Source organism: Nannospalax galili, unplaced genomic scaffold (assembly GCF_000622305.1).
Source record: "Nannospalax galili isolate Female #2095 unplaced genomic scaffold, S.galili_v1.0 scaffold1176, whole genome shotgun sequence".
Taxonomy (NCBI): Eukaryota; Metazoa; Chordata; class Mammalia; order Rodentia; family Spalacidae; genus Nannospalax; species Nannospalax galili.
The window spans coordinates 1,485,589-1,510,466 of NW_008338883.1; the positions used below are offsets into that span (position 1 = coordinate 1,485,589).

General features: G+C 44.4%; 2 protein-coding genes across 6 annotated transcripts in view; one reads left to right on the forward strand and one right to left on the reverse strand.

The window, feature by feature from the left end:
• The window catches only part of Ubp1 (upstream binding protein 1), a 51,500-nt gene extending 42,565 nt beyond the window's left edge, over positions 1–8,935 (forward strand). For 2 of the 4 annotated variants that reach the window (XM_008833426.3, XM_008833427.3), the window contains 4 exons: positions 581–699; positions 2,891–3,033; positions 3,724–3,775; positions 6,917–8,935. In XM_008833426.3, coding sequence (XP_008831648.1) covers positions 581–699; positions 2,891–3,033; positions 3,724–3,775; positions 6,917–6,954 — 352 coding nt within the window. In that variant the 3' untranslated portion in view covers positions 6,955–8,935. Of the gene's footprint in view, positions 1–21; positions 137–279; positions 418–580; positions 700–2,890; positions 3,034–3,723; positions 3,776–6,916 lie in introns of those variants that run through there. The other 2 variants (XR_003849600.1, XR_003849601.1) reach the window with 2 other exon arrangements.
• The window catches only part of Fbxl2 (F-box and leucine rich repeat protein 2), an 85,467-nt gene that overhangs the window by 2,201 nt on the left and 58,388 nt on the right, over positions 1–24,878 (reverse strand). The window contains exons 10-15 of one of the 2 annotated variants that reach the window (XR_607277.3): positions 23,106–23,236; positions 21,246–21,306; positions 20,341–20,385; positions 19,747–19,803; positions 11,858–12,070; positions 10,872–11,077 (exon numbers count right to left, since the gene is read on the reverse strand). Coding sequence is in view for 1 of the 2 variants with exons in the window: in XM_008833424.2 (XP_008831646.1) it covers positions 10,970–11,077; positions 11,858–12,070; positions 19,747–19,803; positions 20,341–20,385; positions 21,246–21,306; positions 23,106–23,236 (615 nt within the window). In the remaining variant the exon portion in view is untranslated. Of the gene's footprint in view, positions 1–9,998; positions 11,078–11,857; positions 12,071–19,746; positions 19,804–20,340; positions 20,386–21,245; positions 21,307–23,105; positions 23,237–24,878 lie in introns of those variants that run through there. The other variant, XM_008833424.2, reaches the window with a different exon arrangement.

Here is a 24,878-nt window from a genome sequence, read left to right on the forward strand (position 1 = left end):
CTGTTTTGTGTACACCTTCAGGGCAGGCACTGATGAGGGCAGAGGTAGACTAAGACTGGTAGCAATGCACATGGGCAGTACTGATTTCTTGAAGACGACTGGGTTTGTTGCCAAGAAAACAAAACTTCTAATTTAGGTGAGCTATACAGAATCTATGGTTTTCAAGGTCATGATTATTATTAAGCAGTTATTAAAATGTAAAGTAATTGCAAATTAAAATGTTAGAACTATAAACTGTGCTGGCTTTTAAGATCCATTACCTCTCATTGCTATTTCTAGACTTGTGGTGTGAGAATTCCATTAAACTTGAGCCTTACTGATTTTAAATTGCTTACTTAATCTTGAAACTTAAATTTACCAGCATCTGACAGACCATCTCAATGGTTTAGAGTCTGGACCTGTGATAGTTGGTGTGAGGTGTGTGGTTTTTATATTTTTATTAGAAAATTATTTTGTATAATGAAATAACATTGTAAAGTTTTCATAAAGAAATAGACCTTAGATTCCTGTAGTTGTCAATTGTACTTATGCTAAGGCAGCTTGCCCTCTTAGGCTCATTGGAGGCATCTTCTGATTGCAGGTCGGTTAGGCCCCGCTTAACCATCTATGTCTGCCAGGAGCAGCCAAGCAGCACCGTGCTGCAAGGGCAGCCACAAGCTGCAGGCAGTGGAGGCGAGAGTGGCAGTGGGACACCCTACGGTGGGTATTGAGGGCCTCAGTTCTGTCCACACCTTTCTGGGATGGTCAGAGGTGAGAAGGACATGAGCAGGTGGAGGAGACCGCCTGCTGTCAGACTGTTGAGCTGCTGATGCAGAGTTGACAGTAGCAGCTGCAGGACCAAGTCCCTTTCTCATCTCTCAACCATGCTATGGGTCTCTTACATGGCCCTTTGTACTAGAAACATCTAACACGCAGTAGGATAGCTTGAATGTCTTGAGACCTTTCTGGCTTTGTTTTTTCTTAAGTCTAGGATTTATTGAGACCATGAATGGACTGTTGGCAGCTTGACAGGAAAACTAAAGGGATTTTCTTTTCTCTCCCATTTCACCAACTGATTGGAGGCGGGCGGGGGTCCTCTTGAACTACCACACAGGAGCAAAGGTGTGTCTGTGTAGCAGTCTGAGGTGTAGCCCTGTCAGAGATGAGCGTCCAGTAGTGTGTCCTTGGTCAGTGTTGGCACAATCCACACTGTTTTTTGTTGATAAAAGGATTTTTCACCCTGTAGATTTTTTTCAGTTGAACAGTATAAAAAGTCTGCCCTCTCCTATCTCTTCCCTCCTTGAATATAAAATTTTGGAGGAGGGGTGAGTTTGAGACAAGGTCTTACTAGGTAGGAGGCTTAGGTTGGCCTCGAATCTGTCATCCCTCCTTCCTCATCCTTCTAAATACGAGGATTACAGATATGCACCATCACATCCTGTTCCCACTTACATGGCGATGTGTGGTATTTCCCTCACATCACATTTCAAAAGCAGAATGAAGGTGGTACATACAGACTATACTATGTTGTTGCTTTTATTGTTTCTTTTTGAGACGGGGTCTCCCTGTAGCTTCAGCTGGCCTAGAGCTCCCTATGTAGACCAGGCTGGCCTCAAACTCACAGAAATCCGCCTGTCTCTGCCTCCCAAGTGCTGGGATTAAAGGCCTGTGCCACCATACCAGGCGAGAAACATGTATTACAGAATTCAGAGAGGCGGTCAGTCACCTTTTTCTATAAAAGACTAAGTAGTAAAAATTTTCAACTATAGGGTCTCTTACACACTTAACTCTGCTAGCATATTGCCAAAGAAGCCATAGACAACAGTAAATCATATATATGTCCCTGTTTGAATCAACAAGAAATTGCTCCGACTTTTTTAAAAGTTATAAGAATTGGTCCATATAAGCTATGATTTGATGATCTTACAGTCACTCTAATTTTAGTTCTAAGCTTTAATTTTAAGCTTTTCCAAGTGTATACTTAGGGAGATCCTATACTCATAAATCCACAAAGCTGCTTGTTTCATAAGCAAGCTTTTCAGCAATCTATTTCAGATCTGTGTCCAGCTTGAGTTAGTGGTTGAGCAGAACACAAATGAGCAAGACCTGTGCAGATTCAGTGTCTGCTGATGAGTTCAAGGCATGGGCAGCAACAGGATGCTGGATGAACTGTGACTGTGACTTTCCCTAAAGCAGCAGCAGACTTCATTTCTGTACCCTTAGCTGTTCATATGGCGGTGTCTCCATTTCTTTTGTGTATATGTTGGGATGGAGGGGGTGGGGGTGATGATGAGAACTCTTTTTTTTTTTTTTTTGAGACAGGGTCTCCCTGTAGCCCTAGCTGGCCTGGAACTCACTATGTAGACTAGGTTGGCCTTGAACTCGCAGAGATCCACCTGCCTCCTGAGTGCTGGGACTAAAATCATGTACCATCATACCCAATGAAAGACATTTTTTAAAGTAGTTTTGAGGCATAATTTATATATCACGAAATCCTCCCATAGTAAGCATGCAACTTAATGACTCTTTAGTGCATGTACACATTTTTTTCAGCCTTTGCCACAATCCAGTTTGAGTTCCATCACCTCAGAGATTTCCCTGTGCTTATTCCCTATCCTTCTTCTTCATTTTTAAACTGTAACTAGATGAGACTCCATGCTCATTACAGAAAAATATAGTGTCTCAAATCCTTTTACACAAGATTATTGATATTTATCACCCATGAGCATAAATAGTGGTTTTTATATTTCAGGTGAGTAGGTGATTTTAAAGGGAAAAAGAAATGTTAATTTGTTCCTATTTAGAAATTTTGAGTTTTATTTCTTTGAAATTTTGAAAGGCATAGAGTATTGATAAAGTATCAGATCAAAGATTATTTTTACCAATGCTGTCTTTTTCTTTTTAATTTCAGTTTATCATGCAATCTACTTGGAAGAAATGGTTGCCTCAGAAGTTGCTCGGAAACTTGCGTCTGTGTTTAATATTCCTTTCCATCAAATTAACCAGGTTTACAGACAGGGCCCCACTGGTATTCACATTCTTGTTAGTGACCAGGTAAATCAGACAGGCAGCAGCCACTCTTCCTTTCACAGTGGCAATTGTGTGTGCTGTTGGGGAGCTGTAGAAAAATGCTGCTGACAAGAGTTATTTTCAAAGAGTTGAGGATCAAAATCTATAAGAATTGCTAACCAAGAAATATAGCATCCTCATGGCAATAAGAAATACAAGTCAGGGGAAAACTAGCTCAGTGTCTCCCAGGCTTTTTGAAGTCAGACACTCATTGGGGGACTCTAAGACTAGCAGCAGATTTTGGCCCTCTTTATGAGGTATATACTCCTTTTGCACATTATTGGAGGACCAGTATTTTAAAACATGGGATATAGAAGTGGGACCCACCCTTTACTCCTGCCTTGTGCTCCTGCCGTGTGACAAGCAAATAGTAATAAACACTCTGCACAATTTTTGTTAGATTCATTATCCACAGGACCTAGTACAGAAGGCTCCTCAGTGACTCACAGGTGACTGGTCTTTTAGGCACCAATTGCATATGGGCTTACCATGATAGCGAGTGTAACTTTTACTATCTCACACTGCCTTCATGAATTATTTTGACTGTTGAATCTTTGTGAAAAAAGGTGCATAGAGTGTGTTGTATTACTTAAACCACTAATTTAAATCATTTGCAGTCAGTTAAGAAAGGAGTGTTGGATCTTAATTATACTAACATCTGCTTTATCCTTCTAGATGGTTCAGAACTTTCAAGATGAGAGTTGTTTTTTATTCTCCACAGTAAAAGGTACTTGTGTGTGTGTGTGTGTGTGCACCTAGAAATGTTGCAAGCATGAAAGATAGTGTACATCTAATTAGCAGCTCTGTGTGTGTTTATTCTGTTTAATTATTTTATTATTTTTTTATGTATATGAATGTATTGGTTCCATGTGTGTAAGTGCACCTATGTCATACAGTGCCTGCAGAGGTCAGAAGAGGGTGTTACATCCCCTGGAAGTGGAGTTACTGATGGTTGGTACCTGCCATGTGAGTGCTGGGAATTGAACCCGGGTCCTCTGAAAGAGCAGCCAGTGTTCTCCAGCCTCCAGGGTGTGCTTATTCTTTTTTTTTTTTTTGGTCTTTTTGAAACAGGGTCTCTCTCTAGCCCCAGCCAGCCTTGGAACTCACTATGTAGACCAGGCTGGCCTCAAACTCACAGAGATCTGCCTGACTCTGCCTCCCAAGTGCTGGGATTAAAGGTGTGTGCCACCATGCCTGGCAGTGTGTGCTTTAAAAAAGAAGAAGATATCTTCACTAATTTTGAGACAGGTTGGGAAAAGAACAAACAATATTTTTTAATAGTTATAATATAAACTAGTAAAAAAGGAAAAGGGTTGATCTTTCTAGGTGACTAGAAATAAACTGAGTACATTCAGCCAACATTTTATGGAGCATTTTGTGTAAGGCAAGTGTGCTGTTAGTGTTTGATGGGTTTTGAATGAAACGGGGTCCATGGAATCCCACTGTAGTGGGGAAAGAAAGCCAAAATTGGCTGCAGATGCACCAGGCTAACAGTGCTGTGAAAGAATAGGAAAGTGTGGTGCCTACTAATGGGGAAGCACAGAGCTGTTAGCAAGGCTTTTCTGAGAAAGTGACTTGAAAAATGAGCTGGCCACAGGACTAGTCCGAGGACAGTATAGGACTGTGCAAAGGAATGCACTTGGCTTCTGTGTAGCCTCAAAGAGGGCTGTGCAGCTGCCACACAAGATGTGAGGGTGAACAGGGCAACGTGGGGTGAAGGAGGGGGGAGGCCCTGGTATGCGGCTGGTGATGATAGCCATCAGATTTAATTACAGATGTGTTGGGAAGCCAGTGAAGTTGTGTAAACAAAGCAATAATATGATTAGGTTTTTCTTCAACTCTGTGGAGACAGATGGGAAGGTGGCAAAACTGGAGGTAGATTCTGTCTAGACAAGAGGTGATGGGATTTTAACCCATTGATTCATGGACAAGGGCCTATGGAGCTCCACTTTTGATGAGAGAGTAGTTGTGACTGATTGTATTTGTTGACTGACTGGGCAAGTGATAGCCTCATCAAAGAGGTAAGTAAGATTGAGATAAAGCAACTTGGTGTCAAGTAGGCAGTTAATCGCACCATTCTGGGACCTAAAGAAGAGGCTTGGCTTGAGGTGCAAATTTGGAAGCGTTGATTTGTCGACTGTGACTAAGAGCTGTACACGTGTAGATGTCATTTAGGGAGACAGCGTAGAAAGAGGGCCCAGGCCAGTTGAGGTGAACTTCATTGTTAGATAGAGGAGTTTTTGAAAGCAAAACTATGTGATGATGAATCATATATTTATAAGACTTTTAAAAAGTCAGGTGGGTTAAGGCCATGTGTCAGCCTTTCCTGGTAGTCACTCTAAAAGGAATGGCCTTAAACTATTACTATAGTTGTCCTTTGTGCTTGATGCCACTGCGCCATCAAGCTACCTGCAGTTCTGAGGTGATGTAGACAGCTGTAACCAGCAGAGCCAAATTAACTGAATTGGTTTACCTGTCAGTCACTTCCAGAAACATCTTTAGCTTAGTACCTTTTTTGTTTAATCTTCTTGTTCTTAAAGCAGAATAGTTTTTAATTGAATTTCTGTGAATTTCATACAATATTTTTATTATATTTAGAGCCCCCTCCCCTATCTGCAGACCCCCCCACTATCCCCCTGCCCAAAGTCATGTACTCGATTTTACATATTTTTATATATATGATATATATCATATATATAATGGCCTATATATTATATATACATATATGTGTATATTTGTATATACAAAAAAAAATATATGGGCCTATAGAGTCACATTTGTGTGTTCCCAAATGTCCTTTGGTATGGATCCATCAAGTGGAGCCTGGTTAAACTACCACAAGTCTTACCCTTAAAATTTGAGACTGCCCCGCCCCCCCTTCCTGGCAGCCATTGGTTTTCAGTAGTTCCTCAGAGTTTCGTATCCACATCCCCACGTCCCACGTTTATGTTGGGATTTTGTCTGGCTTGAGCTTACATGGTACTTGTGTCTTGTAAAATCAGTGGACTTTTTTTCGTGGGGGGGGGGGGCCTTTTTGAGTTGTAGCCCCAGCTGGCTTGGATTCACAATGGAGACCAGGCTGGCCCTTGAACTCACAGAGATCTGCCTACCTCTGCCTCCCAAGTGCTGGGACTAAAGGGGTGTACCACCACACCCAGCACCAGTGGACATTTGTACATCATTCCTCATGGAATTTCCCTCCAGTTTTATTTATTTGTTCTTTTTGAGACAGGGTTTCCCTGTAGCCCCAGCTGGCTTAGAACTCACTATGTAGACCAGGTTAGCCTCCAACTCAGATCTGCCTGTCTCTGCCTCCCGAGTACTGGGATTAAAGGTGTGCTCCAACACACCCGGCTCCAGTTTTAGTTTACTGTTTATTAGACTTTGTCCACATAAAAACTTTCATTTCTGTCTTTATGAACACCATCACTGCTTCTCACAATTTACTGGGGCCATCAGGCAATAGTAATATGTCTCCATCTGAGGAGTTAAAAACCACTCCGGGAAAGATAGGTGTTGTATACATTTATACTTGTACCCTAGAGTTATTTGCGTATTTTGTGCAAGGTGGTCTTTCCCCTTTGCCCTCACACAGTGCTTTGGCCTGGTCTGCCTCCAGCTTACAGTTCTTTTGCTGTAGTTTTGATGAGCTTTTGCCTTGCAGAACAGGCAAGTAGTGCAGGATAGGGCAGCCAGGCTCCCCAGAGCAGAGTGCTGAAAGGGCACATGTACGTGAAGTTGTCTAAGGGAAGAGGAGCTAGAACAAGTTAATCAGCTTTTGTTTTAAATCTCAGTGACCTTTTCATTTAGTACTTTTAATTTCCTAAGCGTGGCTAAAATTTTTAACTTCTCTTCCCTTTTTTTGCAGCTGAAAATAACGATGGTATCCACATAATTTTGAAGTGATACCTTATATATTAACTGAACTCTATTCAGTACCAAATAAAGTCACGCTTAAAAGTGTGTGAAGACTGAATCCAAGAAGTCTTGGGATTGGATTTTACTGTATGAAATGTTTCATATTGAAAACACAAATGACCTTCCTAATGAGCTGTAGGAGAGACAAGCCTCCTCATTGTCACTGCCACAGCCCAGCATCCTCGAGGGAGTGAGCACGTCGGGCAGCGTGCATCCGGCTCTGGAGCCGTGGTGCGGGCACGACTGCCACCTTCTCAGCAGAGGCCAGTGGACACAGAATCAGTCTCTGCTGGCTTTTTACACTGTATGCGGTTTGAAATGAATGTAAAAACCTCAACCGTGGGCATTTACCTTTCTGTGCCAGTTTGGCTTTTACTGCCTGACCCTTATGCTGACCTGGGGAGGAGATGGGGCGTGTTCTCCATGGGGAGCTGAGCTGTGTTGACATGGCAGTATCGGTCAGGTAAGAGGCTGAGCACCTTCTTGGAGGCAGTCAGGTCTGAGGGTATACATCCAAGAGATCCTGCCAGACCAGGAAGAGCCAAGCTGAGAAGATGAGCTTGAGACAAACTGCATTATCAGGAGTACCTTGGCGAGAGGGTCAGTGTAAATCCTAATAGGTACAAAGACTTCGGTGTTTTTGCCTTGTCACTGATTATTGAAAACCTGTTTTGCTTCTGCTTCCATTTTTAGCATTTTAGTTTCTGGTTTCCACTGTTTGAAACCTCCTTGCCTTTTAAACTCACGTGCTTTTCTCATTTCCTCCTGGTCTACATCTCTGTCCCCCATACCTTCCTTGGCTCCAGGGATCCACCTCAGCCTCCCAAGTAGCCAGGACTCCAGGTGTACACTTCTGTGCCTGGCTTTGTTCTAGAACACGTTTAAAGCCCTTCCCTAGACATTAGAAATAGGTGATGTAACTAGGGGAAACAGAGTATTATTGTTGATAGCTTCTGACTTGGTGTAAAAGGGATCTTTGTTATGAATGAGGTGAAATTACTCGTGGAAACACTAGATGTCATAATGAGACACTAAAATGTACCATAAAATCCCCCACCCCCCCTCAGATATTGAGCTTCAGTACAATCATGGATATACATTCTGGTGGTTATTTAGGGGCTTTAAAAAATACGCTGCAGCATCTCTTCCTTTTCTGTAACAAGTGTGGCTCTTTCATGCAATCAAATGTGTGCTTGCACACTGCTTCCAAGGGGAATCTGCTTCTTCTTGCCTCCCACACCTCACCTCCTCCATCACCCACAACCTTTGCAGAATTCATCAACATTTTTTTGAGGCCTGTGATGTACCAGATTGAGTTTTTTAAAACTTCTTTTCCGTCTTAATTATAGTACCCCTAACCCATTCACTCAGCTGTGTTGGCTTTGAATGTACTGTTTCATCCTTGTCTTTGTTCAAATGAAATGGGAATGATTAATTTTTTAAGTGGGAAATCTCTTCCAGAAGACAAACTACGTCAGTGGGTAAAGGCTTGACATTTTATGTTTTATTCATAAAGGGGGTTATGTATTTTCCCAAAGAACAACTGTCTCAACATGTTCATCTTTGATTTGGAAATAACAGGTCCTTTAGGAGAGCCTCCCTGTCTGTTTTCGCTTTTGTGTAACCACATGTTTTCTGTACCAGTCACTTACTTGGGAAAGAAGTGAGCTTATCTTTTGTTTTTAGAGTTGTGCTTGTCCATTTAGCATTCTTTTTTGGATCTCATGATTTATGGAACAATAAATGTCATTTAATGCTGCGTGCTATTCTGAATTCCTTATCAGGTTTTAAAAGTGGGGTGGAAATACTTAGAAGCTCATCAGACTTGAAATTAGGCTGAGCAGCATTGGGCATTAGTCTGTCCCAGTGAATTCAGTTAAATAAATTATGGCACCAGCAAATTTGCTACTTTGGTTTAACAGGATGTATACATTTCAGTGTAATAAATGTTTTATGATTCTTTTGTAAATGTGTCGCTCATTTAAATCTTAGTTCTGCTAGTGCCACCTTAAGTCACAGGGTCATATGGAATCAACCTATATTTGTCCTGAGCATGCCTTATTCCAAGTGTTGTAAGAGGTTCAGGTCCTGTGGGCTTCCCTCTCCTTTTATTCTTTTCACTTTATTTTCACAGAGCTGATGCATCTAAAGACAGACTGTTCTGTACTGACAACAAACATGGCTTTCTTACAGGTGGCTTTTCTGGTCTGTAAATGGTCATGGGTCATTGCGCAGCAAGTCCAATAGCTGTGATAGGTTCTATTCTAGCTCAGAAAAATGTGTGTGGCTCTGGTATTTAATAGCAATGAATTCATGAATTTCCTAAGCACGTCTGTTATAAGCTTATTTAAATGGCTTCCTCCATCAGTCACCATACCCCCACAGTAGTATAAACAGTTATTAAGTAACTGTTGCGGCATTCATACAGCTTTTAAACCAGGGTATACTGCAGCATAGCACGAGGCAATAAAACCATGAGTACTTTAATGCCTACTTGGTACTCTTGCTAGGTGAGTTTCTGGAGTATGCCGTGTCTGCCTTCTCTCCTAGAATGCAGCTGAGACAGTGTATCTGTAGATGCTTCAGAAGCCAGGCATGGTGGTGCGTGCCTTTAATCACAGCACTCAAGGCAGAGGCGGCAGATCTCTTTGAGATTGAGGCCAGCCTGATCTACATAACAAGTTCTAGGCCAGATGGGGCTACAGAAAGACCTTGTCTCAAAACCAGAACAAAACAAAAAGTACAAAAATCCTTCAGATACTGTCTGTGAAGCTACAGAAAACGGCTCATTTTTGCAGTTTTCCTTTAGTTTGGGAAGTGATTGCTAGGAAAGTTTAGCTATTATTAAGCTCTCAGGTCACATTTTCAATGTGGTGGTAAATGTAAAGAGCACAGAGCAAGAATCAGCCATAGTGAAAAACAGGTCATCCCATCCAATTTCAGGTTATGTTAGGAAGACCAAAATTTGAAGTGATGTTGCCCAGATTTGTCTGCTGTAAGATCACAGCAATAAAAACCCTTTGACTTAATTCTATTATGCATCATAATGGTTTATTGATTTTTTTATTTTATGAGTTTAAAAGGTGCCAACACTTTATCTGAATTTTATCTGTATAAGGTTTAAAATAGCTCTGGTATGATTTCTAAAAATTTAAAGTAAATTTGAAAAAGAATCACATCCATTCTACATGCATCCATTCATTGATTTTAACTGATTATAACTTAAACCTTAATTCTGTATTTCTTTAAGGTTCCTCCAAATTTTGTGAGAAGTGTGGACATAATTGGCTTTTTTTCCTTTAACAAAAATGCGCTATATGCTGTAGCATGTGCTAGAGCTTATAATTTCCCATCAGGCAACTCAAACAGAGCTGCCTTTGTTCAGTTTTTGGTCCCTAGAGATGGATGTGACAACTTGATACAACAGAAAGGTGAAGATCCTGCTCCACCCAGCTTAGAGGCCTCATTTCTTTGGTGTCTTATGGAAATCTAACAACATGCCTTTCACACACGTGTCTACATATAAAACTATTTAGATGTTCTGAGTTTGCAGTACAGTCACTTTGATAAAGGTGCTATTTAGTTCTCAAAGTGGAAAAGTCCTAATCAAAATGGAATCGTTGTGAATTAAAGTAGGCCACCGGCTTAAGGATCAGGTAGAAAACCAACAGGCTGTTTTGTCCTGCTCAGTGCTAGCACTGCTGACAAAGCCAAGGGTAGGCTTGTGTACCTTGATAGGTAGGTACCCACCTCTGAAGGGCTCTAGGTTTCTTGTGTGGTCTTGGTTGCCCCAGACCACTCTTGCCACAAGTTAACTGACACAGGCTTTGATTTGAGTGCATCACAGCAAAGGAAAGGTGAGGGGTATCACCAGAGTTACTGCAATCTGTACTGAAGTCTTTTACCTGTAATGCTTTCCCAATGGAGAGTCAACAGATTTGGGTAATGGTCGAGCAGTCAAAAGACTAGTCTTCTCATCACCCCTTGGGCTGAGCAGCTGCTGTCAGAGAATGACACAGCACCTGCATAGTCGATGTCCGCTTCCTGCCACTGCTGGGGGAGGGGTGACTGGAGCAAAGTAGGCGTGAACTTTGACGTGAGGAAGCTGAGCCTGGAAGTAGATGGAAAAGGGAGTCTGCCCTGGTATTCTCTGGTAACCCTCGAAACCCTACAGTCCATTTAGACTCGACTCTACCTTAATATTAGGCAGAATTTCTGCTGTAAGCTAGAACTGCTCCTATTACATCCCTCTCCACCCTCCAAATCCAACACCCTCTAAAGACAAATGAAAACTTTTAAGCTGATCTGTTTCTTCCCAGGAGTAGTAACAGCCATTTGCCAACTGAGTGAAAGTCGCTGGGTAGGACTGCTTTCAGGGTTTAGCAAACTCCTCCAAACTTAATCAAGAAAAGGACTCAGACAAATTCTGAACAAGCCAGCAAGTGCTTTTACCTGAAAATTAGCCGGAACTACCTTCTACCTATTACTGACAGTGACCTTCAGTTGCTTTCCTTGAATCCAAGCCTTGGAAGGGTGCCAGTCACTAGACTCTATGGAACCACCTCAGACCTATTTGAGTTCATTCTCCAAGAGTGGAACTTTGAAGAAGTCTATCTATAGTGGTATCTGTGTAACCCAACAATTTGCATAACAACTGGACAGACTTGAGAAGTGGATGATTTATTTTCCTTACATTTATTGTGTATTTCAAGGTCTGAGAAGAACTTTTGGGAATCAGGTCTCTCCTACCATGTGGGCTCTTGAGATTGAACTCAAGTTGTCAGGCTTGGCAGCAAGCACCTTTTCCCGCTGAGCCATTTCACCTGCCTGGATGCTGATTCTTGGTGTGTCACTCTGTTGAGAAATCAGGCCAGGATGAACTCAGACTTACCCGCATCCTCTTGATGCCTGCACGGGTGACCTGCTGGCAGTCATACAGCTCCAGTCGTTCCAGGCCCCGGCAGTTCTCCAGGTGCTCCAGGGCAACATCCGTGATGAGGAGGCAGTTGTCTAGCTCCAGCACTCGAAGCTTCTCGTGCCCGCAGGTGCTGTTGCTCAGGTGTAGGATCCCATCATCTGTGATGAGCTCACAGTGGGACAGGCTCTGAGAGGGGAGATGGGACATGTTCATAGGACCCTCATTCCAGATTTCAGCTCTAGAAGCTGGGAAGCTAGCTCACAAAGTATCCCAGAGGTAATGGTTTGCTATATACCTTGGAAATCACATGCTGGAAATTTGATCCCATGCAGTGGGGATGGCCACCTTTATGAAGGAATGGATGGCTATAAGGGCTTGAGGCTGAGAACTTGCTTCACATCTCCCTCCTTTGCCCTTCTGCCTTCTGCTGTGGGGTGACAGCAAAAAACCCAAAACCTCACCAAACTGACAGCCCATCAATCTTGAACCTGTGGGAAATACACTTTTTTTTTTTTGGTCTTTCTGAGACAGGGTCTCTCTGTAGCCCCAGCTGTCCTGGAACTCACTATGTAGACCAGGCTGGCCTTGAACTGACAGAGATCTGCCTGCCTCTGCCTCCCGAATGCTGGTATTAAAGGCATGCGCCACCACGCCCGGCATGAAAAACACTTTTTTTAAGCACCTAGTCTATGGCATTCTGTAAAAGCAGCACAAAATGACCAAGACACTGTTTCCTTGGGCAGGGAGGAGCTGGCAGAGCCTTTGGTCATCTTTGCTGCATCAAGACCATTAACAGCCAGCTTTCTAACCAGAAAGGAAATGGCGCATTTCAGTTTACCCATCGAGAGCAGTATTATGGCCAAATTCTCCAATTCAGTACAGCCAGAGGTTTTGATGTTCTTGTTCGTTAAAAAAAAAAAAAAAACAGGCTGGAAAGATGGCTCAGCAGTTAAGAGCACTGGCTGCTCTCACAGACGACCTAGGTTTGATTCCTAACCATGGCAGCTAACAATCATCCATAACTCCATTTCCAGGGGATGTGACTTCATTTTCTGGTCTCTGCAGGCACTGCATGACATGGGTGCTCTTAAACATACACAGAAGCAAAATACTCATAACCCATAAACATTTAAAACAAAATGTGCAAACAGCCACAACTTTGTGGTTGTACTGAGCGTCTTTGAAGATTTTGACAAATAGACCATGAACCTTAATCTCACATTGCTAGCCTCTTGTTGGTAAAGATTTCAGAGGGTACTTCAGCTGGATTTAACAAAGCCAAGTGACAGTTCTCTTACCAGTTACCTCATTGATGATAATTTCAGACTGGACAGCTTCCCCAGTGTATATCAAATAGAATATTCTAAAAGTTCTTTAGTGGCAGAAAATAAACTGTCAGACTGAGGCTGTCTGAGAACAATTGACAGATTTACCCCAAGGAAGAGACTACTGAACTCTGAACTAACGTGACATAGGAGCTGGGTGGGAAAGTACAAAAGCTTGCTATATGGCTGAGGGTAGGGGGAGAATGTCAAATTCAGAGTGGAGAGTATGCTCCCAGATGCAGTGGAAACAGGGAGGAGCTAAATCACAGGCTTTTCCAGGTTATATAAATGGATTTTTTTTTTTAAATATGAGAGGCATGCATAGTCCACAGCACACATGTAAAGGTCAGAGGACACTTCTGAGTGTTGGTTCGCCGATCCTAGGCATCAAACTTGGGTCGTCAGGCTTGGTGGCAAATGCCCTTACTCCTGGAACCAGCACATGGGCTTAATTTTGATCCCAGGGTCACTAGGAATGTGGTGATGGTCCTCAAAAAGCTCATCAGTATACCATCTTAATTCCTTAAATGCTTGGAAGATGCAAGCAAAACCATTTGTACCTGAACATTTTGGAGGGTTTTTAAATTTCCTTATGAGTATTTGTGTCATTTAAATTATATCAAATGGGTTTCACCTGTGTCACCAAATTTATTTACTTTGTAGTACTGGTTCAGCACCCATAATGTGAATATCTGAAATTCTCTGAAGTTTAAGTATTGATACATACTTCCCAGCACAAGTGGGAGGTTCCACAGCTGACTTTATGTGAGGCCAGGCCAGAGTTGAAACACAGGTGCATGGGCAATTGTGTTAAGGTATGTGTTAAACAGAAAAATGAGTTCTCTAGATTTGCGTCCTAGTCCCAAGCACTTCATTGTATAAATGCTTATTATTCAAAAATGCCAAAATCTGAAAGCCCAACACTTCTGTACAAAGTTTTAGATAATGGACATTCAAACCAGATTCTTTTCATCCCTTTCAAAGTCTCAGATCTGCTGACAACTCCCATTTGACTCCTGATATTAATAATAGTAGTCTGTCATCTTTTTCTAGGTGTCTGTTTTTGAAGAAACAGATTTGTGTTTCTCTGATACTATTTTTTTTTTCTTTCAGTTGAACTGATTTCTACCATATTATATCCTTATTTGGGTTTTATTTTGCTCTTTTCTGGCTTCTTGTGGTTGTCAACATGTAACTGTCAAATCCCTTGTCCCAGTGTCTGATGCCCATGGGGTAGGGGCCTTGTTACTATAGGGAGGAAATGGTAGTTCAGACTCCTGCAGACAGCCCTGACTCAGTGTGGGGAAGACACTTGGCTATCACCTGGTGACCAGGTTCTCTTTGTGATCCCCAGTGACCCTGGGTATGGGGGCAGCAGCTTGTCACTAGTGGACAAAGATGAAAGACTGCTCCGCTCCACACTCACACTTTGTTGTCAGGGTGAGGGCAGTGCAGTTCCTTCTGCTTTGGGTTAGTGCAGAGTTGCTTTTTGTTTTGGCTTTGTTTGTTTGTTTTGTTTTTTTCAATCTTTTTTTGAGACTGTCTCCCTATAGACAAGGCTGGCCTTGAACTCAGAGATCCACTAGCCTCTGCCTCCCAAGTGCTGGGTGGGATTAAAGGTGTGCACTGCCACACTTGGCTAGTGCAGAGCTGTCAGAAATGTTTCTTAGTAGGCCACCCCATTCTTGGTCCTTTGATCAGAAAGATCAGGTTCTTGGGGATTTTTTCTGAGTCTCAGCTTCTCTAGAGCCCTGCAAAAGAACACATGCTGCTAGTAGGCTTCTAGGATGGCTGGCTTTGTCATCTTCCCTTGATTTCCTGACACTTAACTGAAAGTCAAGTGGTAGGGTAAGAAAGTATGGTTTCAAGTCAAGTGGAAGGTTTTTGAGCTAAGGAAGGTCATTTCCAGCAAGGAAGGGAGGCTGTGTCTTTCTCACTTCTTCCACTGGGCAGTGCTTCTCAAGGGCTGCCTCAGGAGCAGTTTGCTGGTCAGAGATTCGGAGGACACAGCCTAAGGAATAAGAGGGATTCCTCTTTCCACAGCCTGAAGCTTCCCCCAAACTCTCCCAGCAGTCATCACCTGAGAGGCTGGTGTTCCAGCACTGAAGGTGAGGTCAGGCTCTTGACAAAGCTACCTGAGACTGGTCGCACAAGGGAATGGCAGTGAAACTTGCTGGAACCATCCCCTGCTGCTTCCTCTTCAATGAAGTAGCTCTTCCTGGTGATGGAGTGCAGGGCTGTGTCACAGCTGGCAGCCTGAGAAGGCCTGAGCCCCACAGCAGTAGGGATGTCACAGCACAAGTACCAGCCTGCTTCTGGGGCTTAGGCATGTCTGCATCTTCCTTTCATCCAGGGAGAGTCTGGTAGATTCCCCTGACCAGGCCTGCACAGCCTGTACTGGAGCAGAGCACAAAGATCCAGTTTCTGTCCCTAGAAGTGATGCTCCAGACTGCAGGCTGAAATCCCATCACAAGAAGCTACCTTGCACTTACAGAGTTTCTACTATCTAAAGGTAAAATCACAACCACTAAAAATCAATGCAGATATAGCTACAAAGTCAAAGGATAAAATGTTAACAAAAATAAGTTTATCAAAAAGAAGCACACAAGAACAGAACAGAAAAAACAACAGTAAAATGAAGGACACAAATGCAACTTTCAATATTACATTAACATAAATGACTAGACAGTCCCATTAAAAGGTAGAGATTGCCGGGTGTGGTGGCGCATGCCTGTAATCCCAGCACTTGGGAGGCAGAGGCAGGTGGATCTCTGTGAGTTTTGAGGCCAGCCTGGTCTACATAGGTGTTCCAGGCCAGCTGGGTCTACAGGGAGACCCTGTCTCAAAAAGACCAAAAAATTAAAATAAGAGGTAGAGATTAAGGGGGACAGAGTTTAGTGGTAGAGTGCTTGCCTAGCATGATTAGGGGCCCTGGGTTCAAGCTCCAGTTTGGGGTGGGGACTGCAAGTTCCAGGCCAGCCTGGGCTACATGGTAAGACCCTGATTCAAAAGCCAAGGGCTGAAAGATGTAGCTAAGTGACAGAATGCTTGTATTGTGTGAGCAAGGCTCGATTTGATCCCCAGCACTGAAAGGATTTTTTTAAAAAGTAGGCTAGGGGAGAGTGCTGAAATAAAAATAAGCCAGGCATGATGGTGTACACCTTTAACCTTAGTACTTGGAAGGCAAAGATAGGTGGATCTCTGAGAGATTGAGGCCAGTCTGGTCTATATTAAAGTTCCAGGCCAGCTGAGGCTAAAGAGACCCTGTCTCAACAAAACAAAAACAAATTAGGTAAAATCAGACCCAACTACATGTCTCTCAGAGACATAAAAATACAGGTAAGAGTTGGCTTAGTGGCTAAAAGCACTGGCTGCTCTACCAATGGACCTGGGTTTGGCTCCCAGCACCCACATGGCAGCTAACAACTGTCAGAAACTCCAGTTTCAGGGATCCATCTCCCTCTTCGGGCCTCTATGGGCATTGTACACACATGGTGCACATACATGCAGGCAAAACACTCATACACACAAAAATAAAAAACAAGGGGCTGGAGAGATGGCTCAGCGGTTAAGAACACTGGTTGTTCTTGCAGAAGACCTGGGTTCAAATCCCAGTACCCACGTGGCAGCTAACAACTGTCAAAAACTCCAGTCCCCAGGGGATCCGACAGCCTCTTCTGACCTCCGGGGGCACTGCACCACATGGGTGCACTTGTCTACATGCAGGCAATACACACATACACGTGAAATAAAAATAAAACTTAAAAAAAAATAAATAATAGAAAACAAAACAGCATCAGAAGGCTGTTCACATCTGATAAAGCATATTTCCAAACAGAGAGAGGAACATTTTGTACGATGCCAAGGTTGGTTCATCAGAAGACTGACCAAATGAGCTTGTGTGTATCTCATCCAATAACGAAAACCTAAAGGTCTCAGTGGGGGTGGTGAGGGGTTCAGGGAGTCTGTGCTAGAGCTGGGGTTTGGTCCCAGCAGCTGACACAATACATATGGGCTCCCAGGGAAGAACTGCCTGTGGACCTGTGGGAGCAACCTCATGGGTCTTGTGAAGCTTGACAGCCTGTGATGCCTACAAATTCAGAAGAAGCCACAGTCCTTCATTTGGGAGCAAAACAGATTGGTTCACTTCACTGTTCTGCCATAGAACTGTGGCATCATAGACCACCAGGCTTTGTGAGGCCCGTGGACAATCGAAGGAGTGGGGCTATAGTCCCTGCCTCCCCTCAGCCTTCTCTCCCTCACCCCAACACCCACCTGGGGTCTCTGTGTCAAATGCCCCAAGCATCCCAAATCTCACTCTTGTTCCTGCTTCCAGGCTGGCTCAGTTGTGGAGAGTGAGTCATAGCAGGGTGTCACCAAGAGGAATGTGGGTTGAGGGAGCATTAATTGCCTCTGTTTAGGCTGAGTGGGTAAGGAGACATCAAATGGGTGACTGGCAGTGACGCTGCAATGGGTGATAGAAAAGGTGACTAGGAAAGGTGGGAGGTGCCCAGCAGGCAGTGGGACAAGAAACAGAATCTGTGTCAGATTATTTTTCCAGTTACTCAGTGTTTCTACTTAAATTGGAGATGCCCACCTAAGCATCAGCAAGGATATCTGGGCTTCCTTTGAACAGGTTCCACCACATCCAGACCTTCCAGGAACTGTTCTTTCTGAGTCTGGAACCCCCATTTGCAAGTATGCATTTCATCTACTGTAAGACACGGGTTTTGGGGGGCTGGAGAGATGGCTCTGTTAAGAACACTGACTGTTCTTGCAGAAGACCCAGGTCTGAATCCCAGCACCCACATGGAAGCTAACAACTGTCTGTAACTCCAGTCCCAGGGGATCCAACAGCCTCTTCTGTCCTCCGTGGGCATTGCATGACATGGGTACACTTAACCTATGTGCAAGCAATACACAAATACATATTAAAAAAATAATAAAATATATCTATTTTTAGAAAGGTTTCTCTTTTGATTAGCCTTTCACACTAAGCTAAACCCTTGGGAATCTCTCTGTGATCCCCACTGGCAAAAGACCTGTGAAACAACAGCCTTGGGAACTGGGCAGGTGGTGTCTTCCTCATTTCTTCCTTGGAGATCGTCACTAGAAGATGATAGCCGATTCCAACGTTTAGAACAGTTCTCACAATAGTACTGCTGCCTCTGACCCTCAAGCCTGGGAGGTGCCACTGACACACACACTTGTGCTTGCCCTGGCTGCCTTGTCTGACTTCCTGAGCTGCTCCTTCAGGGTCACGTGCCCCAGTCCAAGGCCTGCAGAGGACGTGTGACGTGATATACTCTGGCAAGGAGCTGTGATCGCTCCTCATGTGCTGTTATGTCATTCAGACAGGTGATCATACATTTAGGACCACTGTACTACAAATGTACTTCAAACAGAACCTGCACTTGAAGCTGGACGTGGTGGTGCACGCCTTTAATCCCAGCACTTGGGAGGCAGAGGCAGGTAGAGCTCTGTGACTTTGAGGCCAGTCTAGTCTACATAGTGAGTTTCCAGGCCAGGTGGGGCTACAGGGAGACTGTCTCAAAAAGACCAAAAACCAACCAAACAAAAAACCTGTACTTGGAGTTTGCCCTCACATTGTTAGTGCAGGAGAGGTGCTCCAGGAGTGTCGGGGACCAGTGTTCCTCATACAGTCCATCCTTGAGGATCCTCAACATTTTAGAGCCAGGATGAGGTTGGTGTTTGTTGCCTGAGGACTCACGTCTTTCAGTATGAGAACAGCTCCCACAGGGGAACCCCCAGAATGACTGTAGAGTCAATCAGATGTGCTAAAGCCTGTAATGTGTCTCAGAACCTCAAAGCTAAGTTATGACTTTACCCTGCTTTTCTGCTAATTATTCTTTGTGTTTCTTATTTTGGGCTCTAACACAGGTGGTCTGGAGAAAGTTTGTGTATTTGAGCCCAGGCTGGGCTCAAATTCTCAGTCTTCCTGCCTCAGCCTCCCAAGTGCTGGGACCAGGGCTGTGCACTTTCATACCTGCTGGTTTCTGGTTATAGCTCAGTTTAGTCCTCTCTGGAAATAGCACACATAAAAACAGGGGACTAGATAGAGGGTTTTGGTGCCCAGAAACCCCCAGGGGAAGGACTGTTGTTTATTGGAAGGCATTCCCAATGGGGCAGTGGCCCTGCTCCTTGCAGGAAGATCTGCTGTTAGATCATTCAGAACACACCCAGATCTCTTTTCCCTACAGCTGAGCAAGTATAAAAGGCAAACAACACACGGATGGCCCCACTCTTTGGTCTTAGAGTATGACACTTTAACATTCTCACTTTCACTCTGCCCAACAAGATGAACATGGGGTTGAGTGAACCAATGAGTCATAGGGCTCCATCAAGTTCACATCCTACACTAGAAGAAGTAACATTCATATGCTAACCTGGGCAGTCCAAGCTAGCCCAACGAGTTAATGTTTGACACCAAGGATGCTGGCAGCTTTACAGAAATGGGGCCCACATAACATGCTGAGGGGAAGGACCTTTCCATTCTGAGGAGGAGCTCAGACTCACCAGGGCCTGCAGCTCGGGACAGTGAATGGAGAGCTGGATAAGTGTGCTGTCCGTTATCTGGAAAGAAACACCCTGTGTCAGTGTGGCATCTATGCCAGGACCTTCCCTAATCCTGGGGTCTCTGAACATGGGGATTGGAAGGTGCAAAAGAGAATTAAAACCTCCTCCAAGTACATGCCAGCCAAGGGCTGAAGTCATTGCTTGCAACCTCAAACTGTCCACTCCCAGGGAGGCACAACTGTTCTCAAGGCTTATATCTGGTACCCAAGGGAGCCTTGGGACAGTACACAAAAGCGAGTGGGCAAAGTGGGGGGGGGGGTCCCGCCAGTTTCTCCACTGTAGCCACCCTATTTCAGGACATGCAAGTTCTTTCTCCAACAGGGTCTATGAAAAAGTAAAAGACCCTTTTAGGTTTATAGTAGATGGAGCTCTGAGTTTCTCTACTACAATTCTGATGACCTGTAATAGCCTAATGCTTACAAGTCCACTGCTGTAGTCTAATGGGATCCCAATCTCCACCACCATGCTGAGGCAATGGCAGCAGGTGCCTGTGGTAACTGAGCAGCTCCGAGGGGCTGTCAAGACTCCACTCACCAGGACGCACTCCTCAAGATCCATCTTCTCCAGGTCATGGCAGTTCTGAAAGAGGCCATGAGAAAGCTTACTGTGCAGGCAGCAGAAGTGTAGCCCACAGCTCTCCCATCCCTCTGAGCACAGGCCTGCACTCCTTGTTCTCTGCCACTGAGCTATGGGCCCCATTCCTACAGTCATCTCAGTCTAGCCCTTCTGAATGGCTGCCCTCTTAGTCATTTTGGATGTGAGAAGGGACCACCCTGGGCTGCACCCCTTCTCAACCTGGAAAGAGTCCCCTACACCATAGACCAGACTCTAGGAGGACCTGGGAATGGGTACTCAGACCCATGTGGGGGATAGGGAAGATAGTAGGACATGGGCCCTATGGTACACAGGCAGTATGGAAGATCACCAGAGGGCACAGTACAAAGGTAGGGGATGTTTTGCGGAGGCCAATCTGGGGTCCATATAGGAAGGGCACCTGCTACTGGACAGGACGCTCTACTGGGTGATTCCCCCGACCAGATGACTGAAGCCCACATCCTCTGCAGGCATGTCTATCTGCAGCCCGTGGGCTGCGTGTAGCCAAGGGTAGCTATGAATGTAGCCCAGCACAAAATGGTAAACACTTAAAACACTGAGATTTTTGTGAATTTTTTCAAACTCAATTGCACAGTTCTCAACATGAACTTTGCAGCTGACAATGTCGTGTTGCTATGTTGAAAGGTTGGACATGCCTGCCAGGACCTCCCTAGAATTCTGGCTAGCTGGAAAAAAGCATAAAACCCACTCTGAGGATTCTGGTCTATCATGTGCTTGTCTTTTCTGAAGCTTGTTTCTTTGACTACCCCAAACCACCCCAAATCACTCTGAATTAGGAAGATAAGGTTACAGTGTGGTTTTGTTTTTAAAAATCTATGCCTTACCCGAGCTAAAAGTGTAAAGCCTGCATCAGTCAAATGAGAGCATCGGGAAGCCTCCAAAATTCTGGAGAGGGGGTATAAGGGGAGAAAAAAGCAGCGTGTGGTTAACAACAGAAACATCCTGTATGACACATGCTCTTGAGTTTACTATGCTCTGACATATTCTGGTCATGCCCCTCTGGGTTGCAGATGCAAAGACTGGCCCTCTGCATAGACAAGCAGCTCAGGGAGGGCTGTGACCAAAGTCTTAGCTCCTCACAAACACAGACAGCAAAAACAGAAACCTTGCTGTGGGATTGAACTCAGAGTCTTGTGCAAATGCTCCACCATTAAGCTACATCCTCACCCTCTAGACACTGAAACCTCTAGTTACCCTCTAGGAAATTTTTAACTTTGTAGGTGATGAAAGCCAGGAGTTAATTCTCACAAGAACTGAAACAGTTTCATTGGGATGTAAAAAGTTTTTGTAGTGGTTGTTTTTGTTTTTAATACAATTTTATTTTATATGTATGAGTATTCTGTCTGCATGTATGTATGTACACCAGTGTCATACAATGCCTAAAGAGGCCAGAAGAGGTCATTAGATCCCTGGAACTGGAGTTCTAGACAGCTGTTAGCCATCTTTGTGAGTGCTGGGAACCAAACCCGGGTTCTCTGCAAGAGCAGTCAGTGCTCTTAACCATAAGCCATCTTTCCAGTTCCTATGTAAAAAGTTTTTAAGAACATTTTTCCCCACCTCTTGTATAATTTGGGTTGAGATGGCTAGTTCTGAAATCACAATCTACAGGTTCAAAATCTTTCCTCCTTATTCATCATGAGACTCGGGACAAACTGATCTTCCTCTGAGTCTCAGTTTCTTCTTTGCAAAACAGGTGAAAATAAGTGTTTCTTCACATGGATGTGTTGAGGTTAAAACGGAATACAAAGCATCTAGCACAGAGCTAGCCCAAAGTCTACGTGTGTAGGCTCTGAGTCATTGCAATGAAAGGTCCTACACTTATGGCTGCTAATGAAAATAAATTGCCTTGGGGCTGGAGATGGCTCAGCAGTTAAGAGCACCAGCTGCTATTGCTGAGGACCTGGGTTCAAATCCCAGCACCTCAATGGCAGCTAGCAACCATCCATAACTCTAGTTCCAGGGGATCCAACGCCTTCTTCTGACCTCTGTGGGTATTGCACAACACAGGTGCACTTACAGCATTCAGGCAATACACTCATACACAGAAATAATGAAAATAAAAAAATTTTTTTTAAAAGAAAAGAAAATGTATTGCCTTGAGAATAAACATGGATTACATGTTACATGTTAAAACAAAACCTTTCAGCCGGGCGTGGTGGCACACCTTTAATCCCAGCACTTGGGAGGCAGAGGCAGACCTCTCTGTGAAGCCTCACTCTTTGTGAGTTTGAGGCCAGCCTGGTCTACATAATGAGTTCCCGGACACCTGGGGCTACAGGGAAACTCTGTCTCAAAAAGACAAACAAACAAACAAACAAAAAAAAAAAACCCCACCTTTCTTCCTATTAAAGATCATAGAAAGTGGTGGTGACAGTTCCCTCATTTTATCCCTTTAGGGACAGGTTTAGCAGACACTATCATGGTCCATTAGATCATTTTAATGGTCAAAGCAGTAACATGAGGCAAATTAGGGGCGAATGCATGAAACTGATCAAGAAATGATGCACTAGACTCAGTGGTGCTAGATACTCCTTCCGCTCCTGAACAGGAATTAGGTGCCAACTTGCCCCCAAACGTCCAACAGCTCCTGGCTCCATCCTCAGTTCTCTGCCTGCTGGCAAGCCTTCCCCTGCCTGCAGCCCAGCCACACTGTGGCCACAAGGCAAAAGGCCAGTCATACTCACTGCAGTTTAGGGCAGTTCAGGCCCAGGGCTGTGAGAGATGCATCGGTGAGGTTGCTACAACCTGAGAGGCACAGAGCCTGTAGCCGGTGGCAGCCCCTGCATATCTGCACCACGCCATCATCAGTGATACGCTGGGGGAAGATCACAGAGAGAGGAAGAAGTCAGGGCCCAGCACTGAAGCAGAATGTGGGGAGGAGGGGGTGAGAAACAGACCCCCTGCCCCTCACCTGGCTTTGCTGCCAGGTACCAACACTTTACCCTAAGACATAAACAGAATGGAAGCAGGCCAGGTGGGTACCACTTGCCTATAGTCCTGTCACTTGGGATATGTGGCAGGAAAATTGCAAGTTCTGGTCCATCCTGGATGATATAGTGAAGCCCAGCCTCAAAAACTCAAAACCAGTCAGATGTGGTAACATATATCTTTAATCCCAGCACTCAGTAGGTAGATCTCTGAGTTCCAGGCGAGCCTGCTCTACATAGTGAGTTCCAGGCCAGCCAGTGCTACACAGCAAGACCCTGTCTCAGAAAACAAAAGACTAAGATTCATTCATTACAATCTGAATGCAAGGTCTTTCTCTTACCTTTCTCAAAATCTCTGTTCCCTTCGGAAATGCTGCTCGCTCCTGTGTGCATGTGTTCTACCTGCCCGCTCTCAGTGGCAGTGAGCAAGGGTGCAGTCTCCCAGACTAACGTCTTGATGAGAAGGCTGCCTTGCTCTTGCATATGCCCTTTACTTACAGAGTTGCTGTCTCTGTGTGCATATCAGGTACATGTGTGTGTATGCGCAAGTCCATGCAAGGACAAGGCACAGAAGACAGAGGACAACTCCAGGTGATAGTCCTCAAGTGCTGTCCAGTGAGTCCCTTATTGCCTTAGAACTTACCGAGCAGACTAGGCTAGCTGGCCAGTGAGTCCTCCTGCCTCTGTCCATTGCTGGGCTGACAAGCACACACCACCATGCTCAGCTTTTATTTTTGGTCTTTTCAAGACAGGGTCTCCCTGTAGCCCTAGCTGACCTGGAGCTCACTATGTAGAACAGGCTGGCCTTGAACTCACAGAGATCTGCCTGCCTCTGCCTCTAAAGTGCTGGGACTACAGGCATTGCCACCACGTCCGGCTTACCCTCAGTTTTTTTACATGGGTTGTGGAGGTCACACTCAGGTCCTTGTGCTTGTATATCAAGCACTTTCCAGACTCGGTCATCACCCCAGCCCAACACTATTGTTCTCACTGAGAAATTACAGGTGCTATCACCTCCACTGTGTAAAGTTTAAAAAAAAAAAAATAAGACTGAGGGGCCAGAGAGATGGTTCAGTGGTTAAGAGCATTGGCTGCTTTTTCAGAGGATCTGAGTTCGGTTCCCAGCACCCACATGCCAGCTAATATCCATCTTTAACTCCCATTCCAGTTCCAGGAGCTCCAACATCCTCTTCTGGCCTTGTCAGGCACTGAACACCATGAGTGCACTTACATACATGCAGGCAATACTCATACACATAAAATAAAAACAAAAGCCTGGTGTGGTGGCACACACCTGTAGTCCCAGCACTCAGGAGGCAGAGGCAGGTGGATCTCTGTGAGTTCAAGGCCAGCCTGGTTTACATAGTGAGTTTCAGGCCAGCTGGGGCTAGAGGGACACCCTGTCTCAAAAAGATAAAAAAATAAAAAATTTTTAAAAAGTAAATATATATTTTGAAATGACATTGAGGCTTTAGCATGGGCTGTTCAGGTCTCATAGCTTGTTAGTGAATTGTTCACAGTATTCCTAAT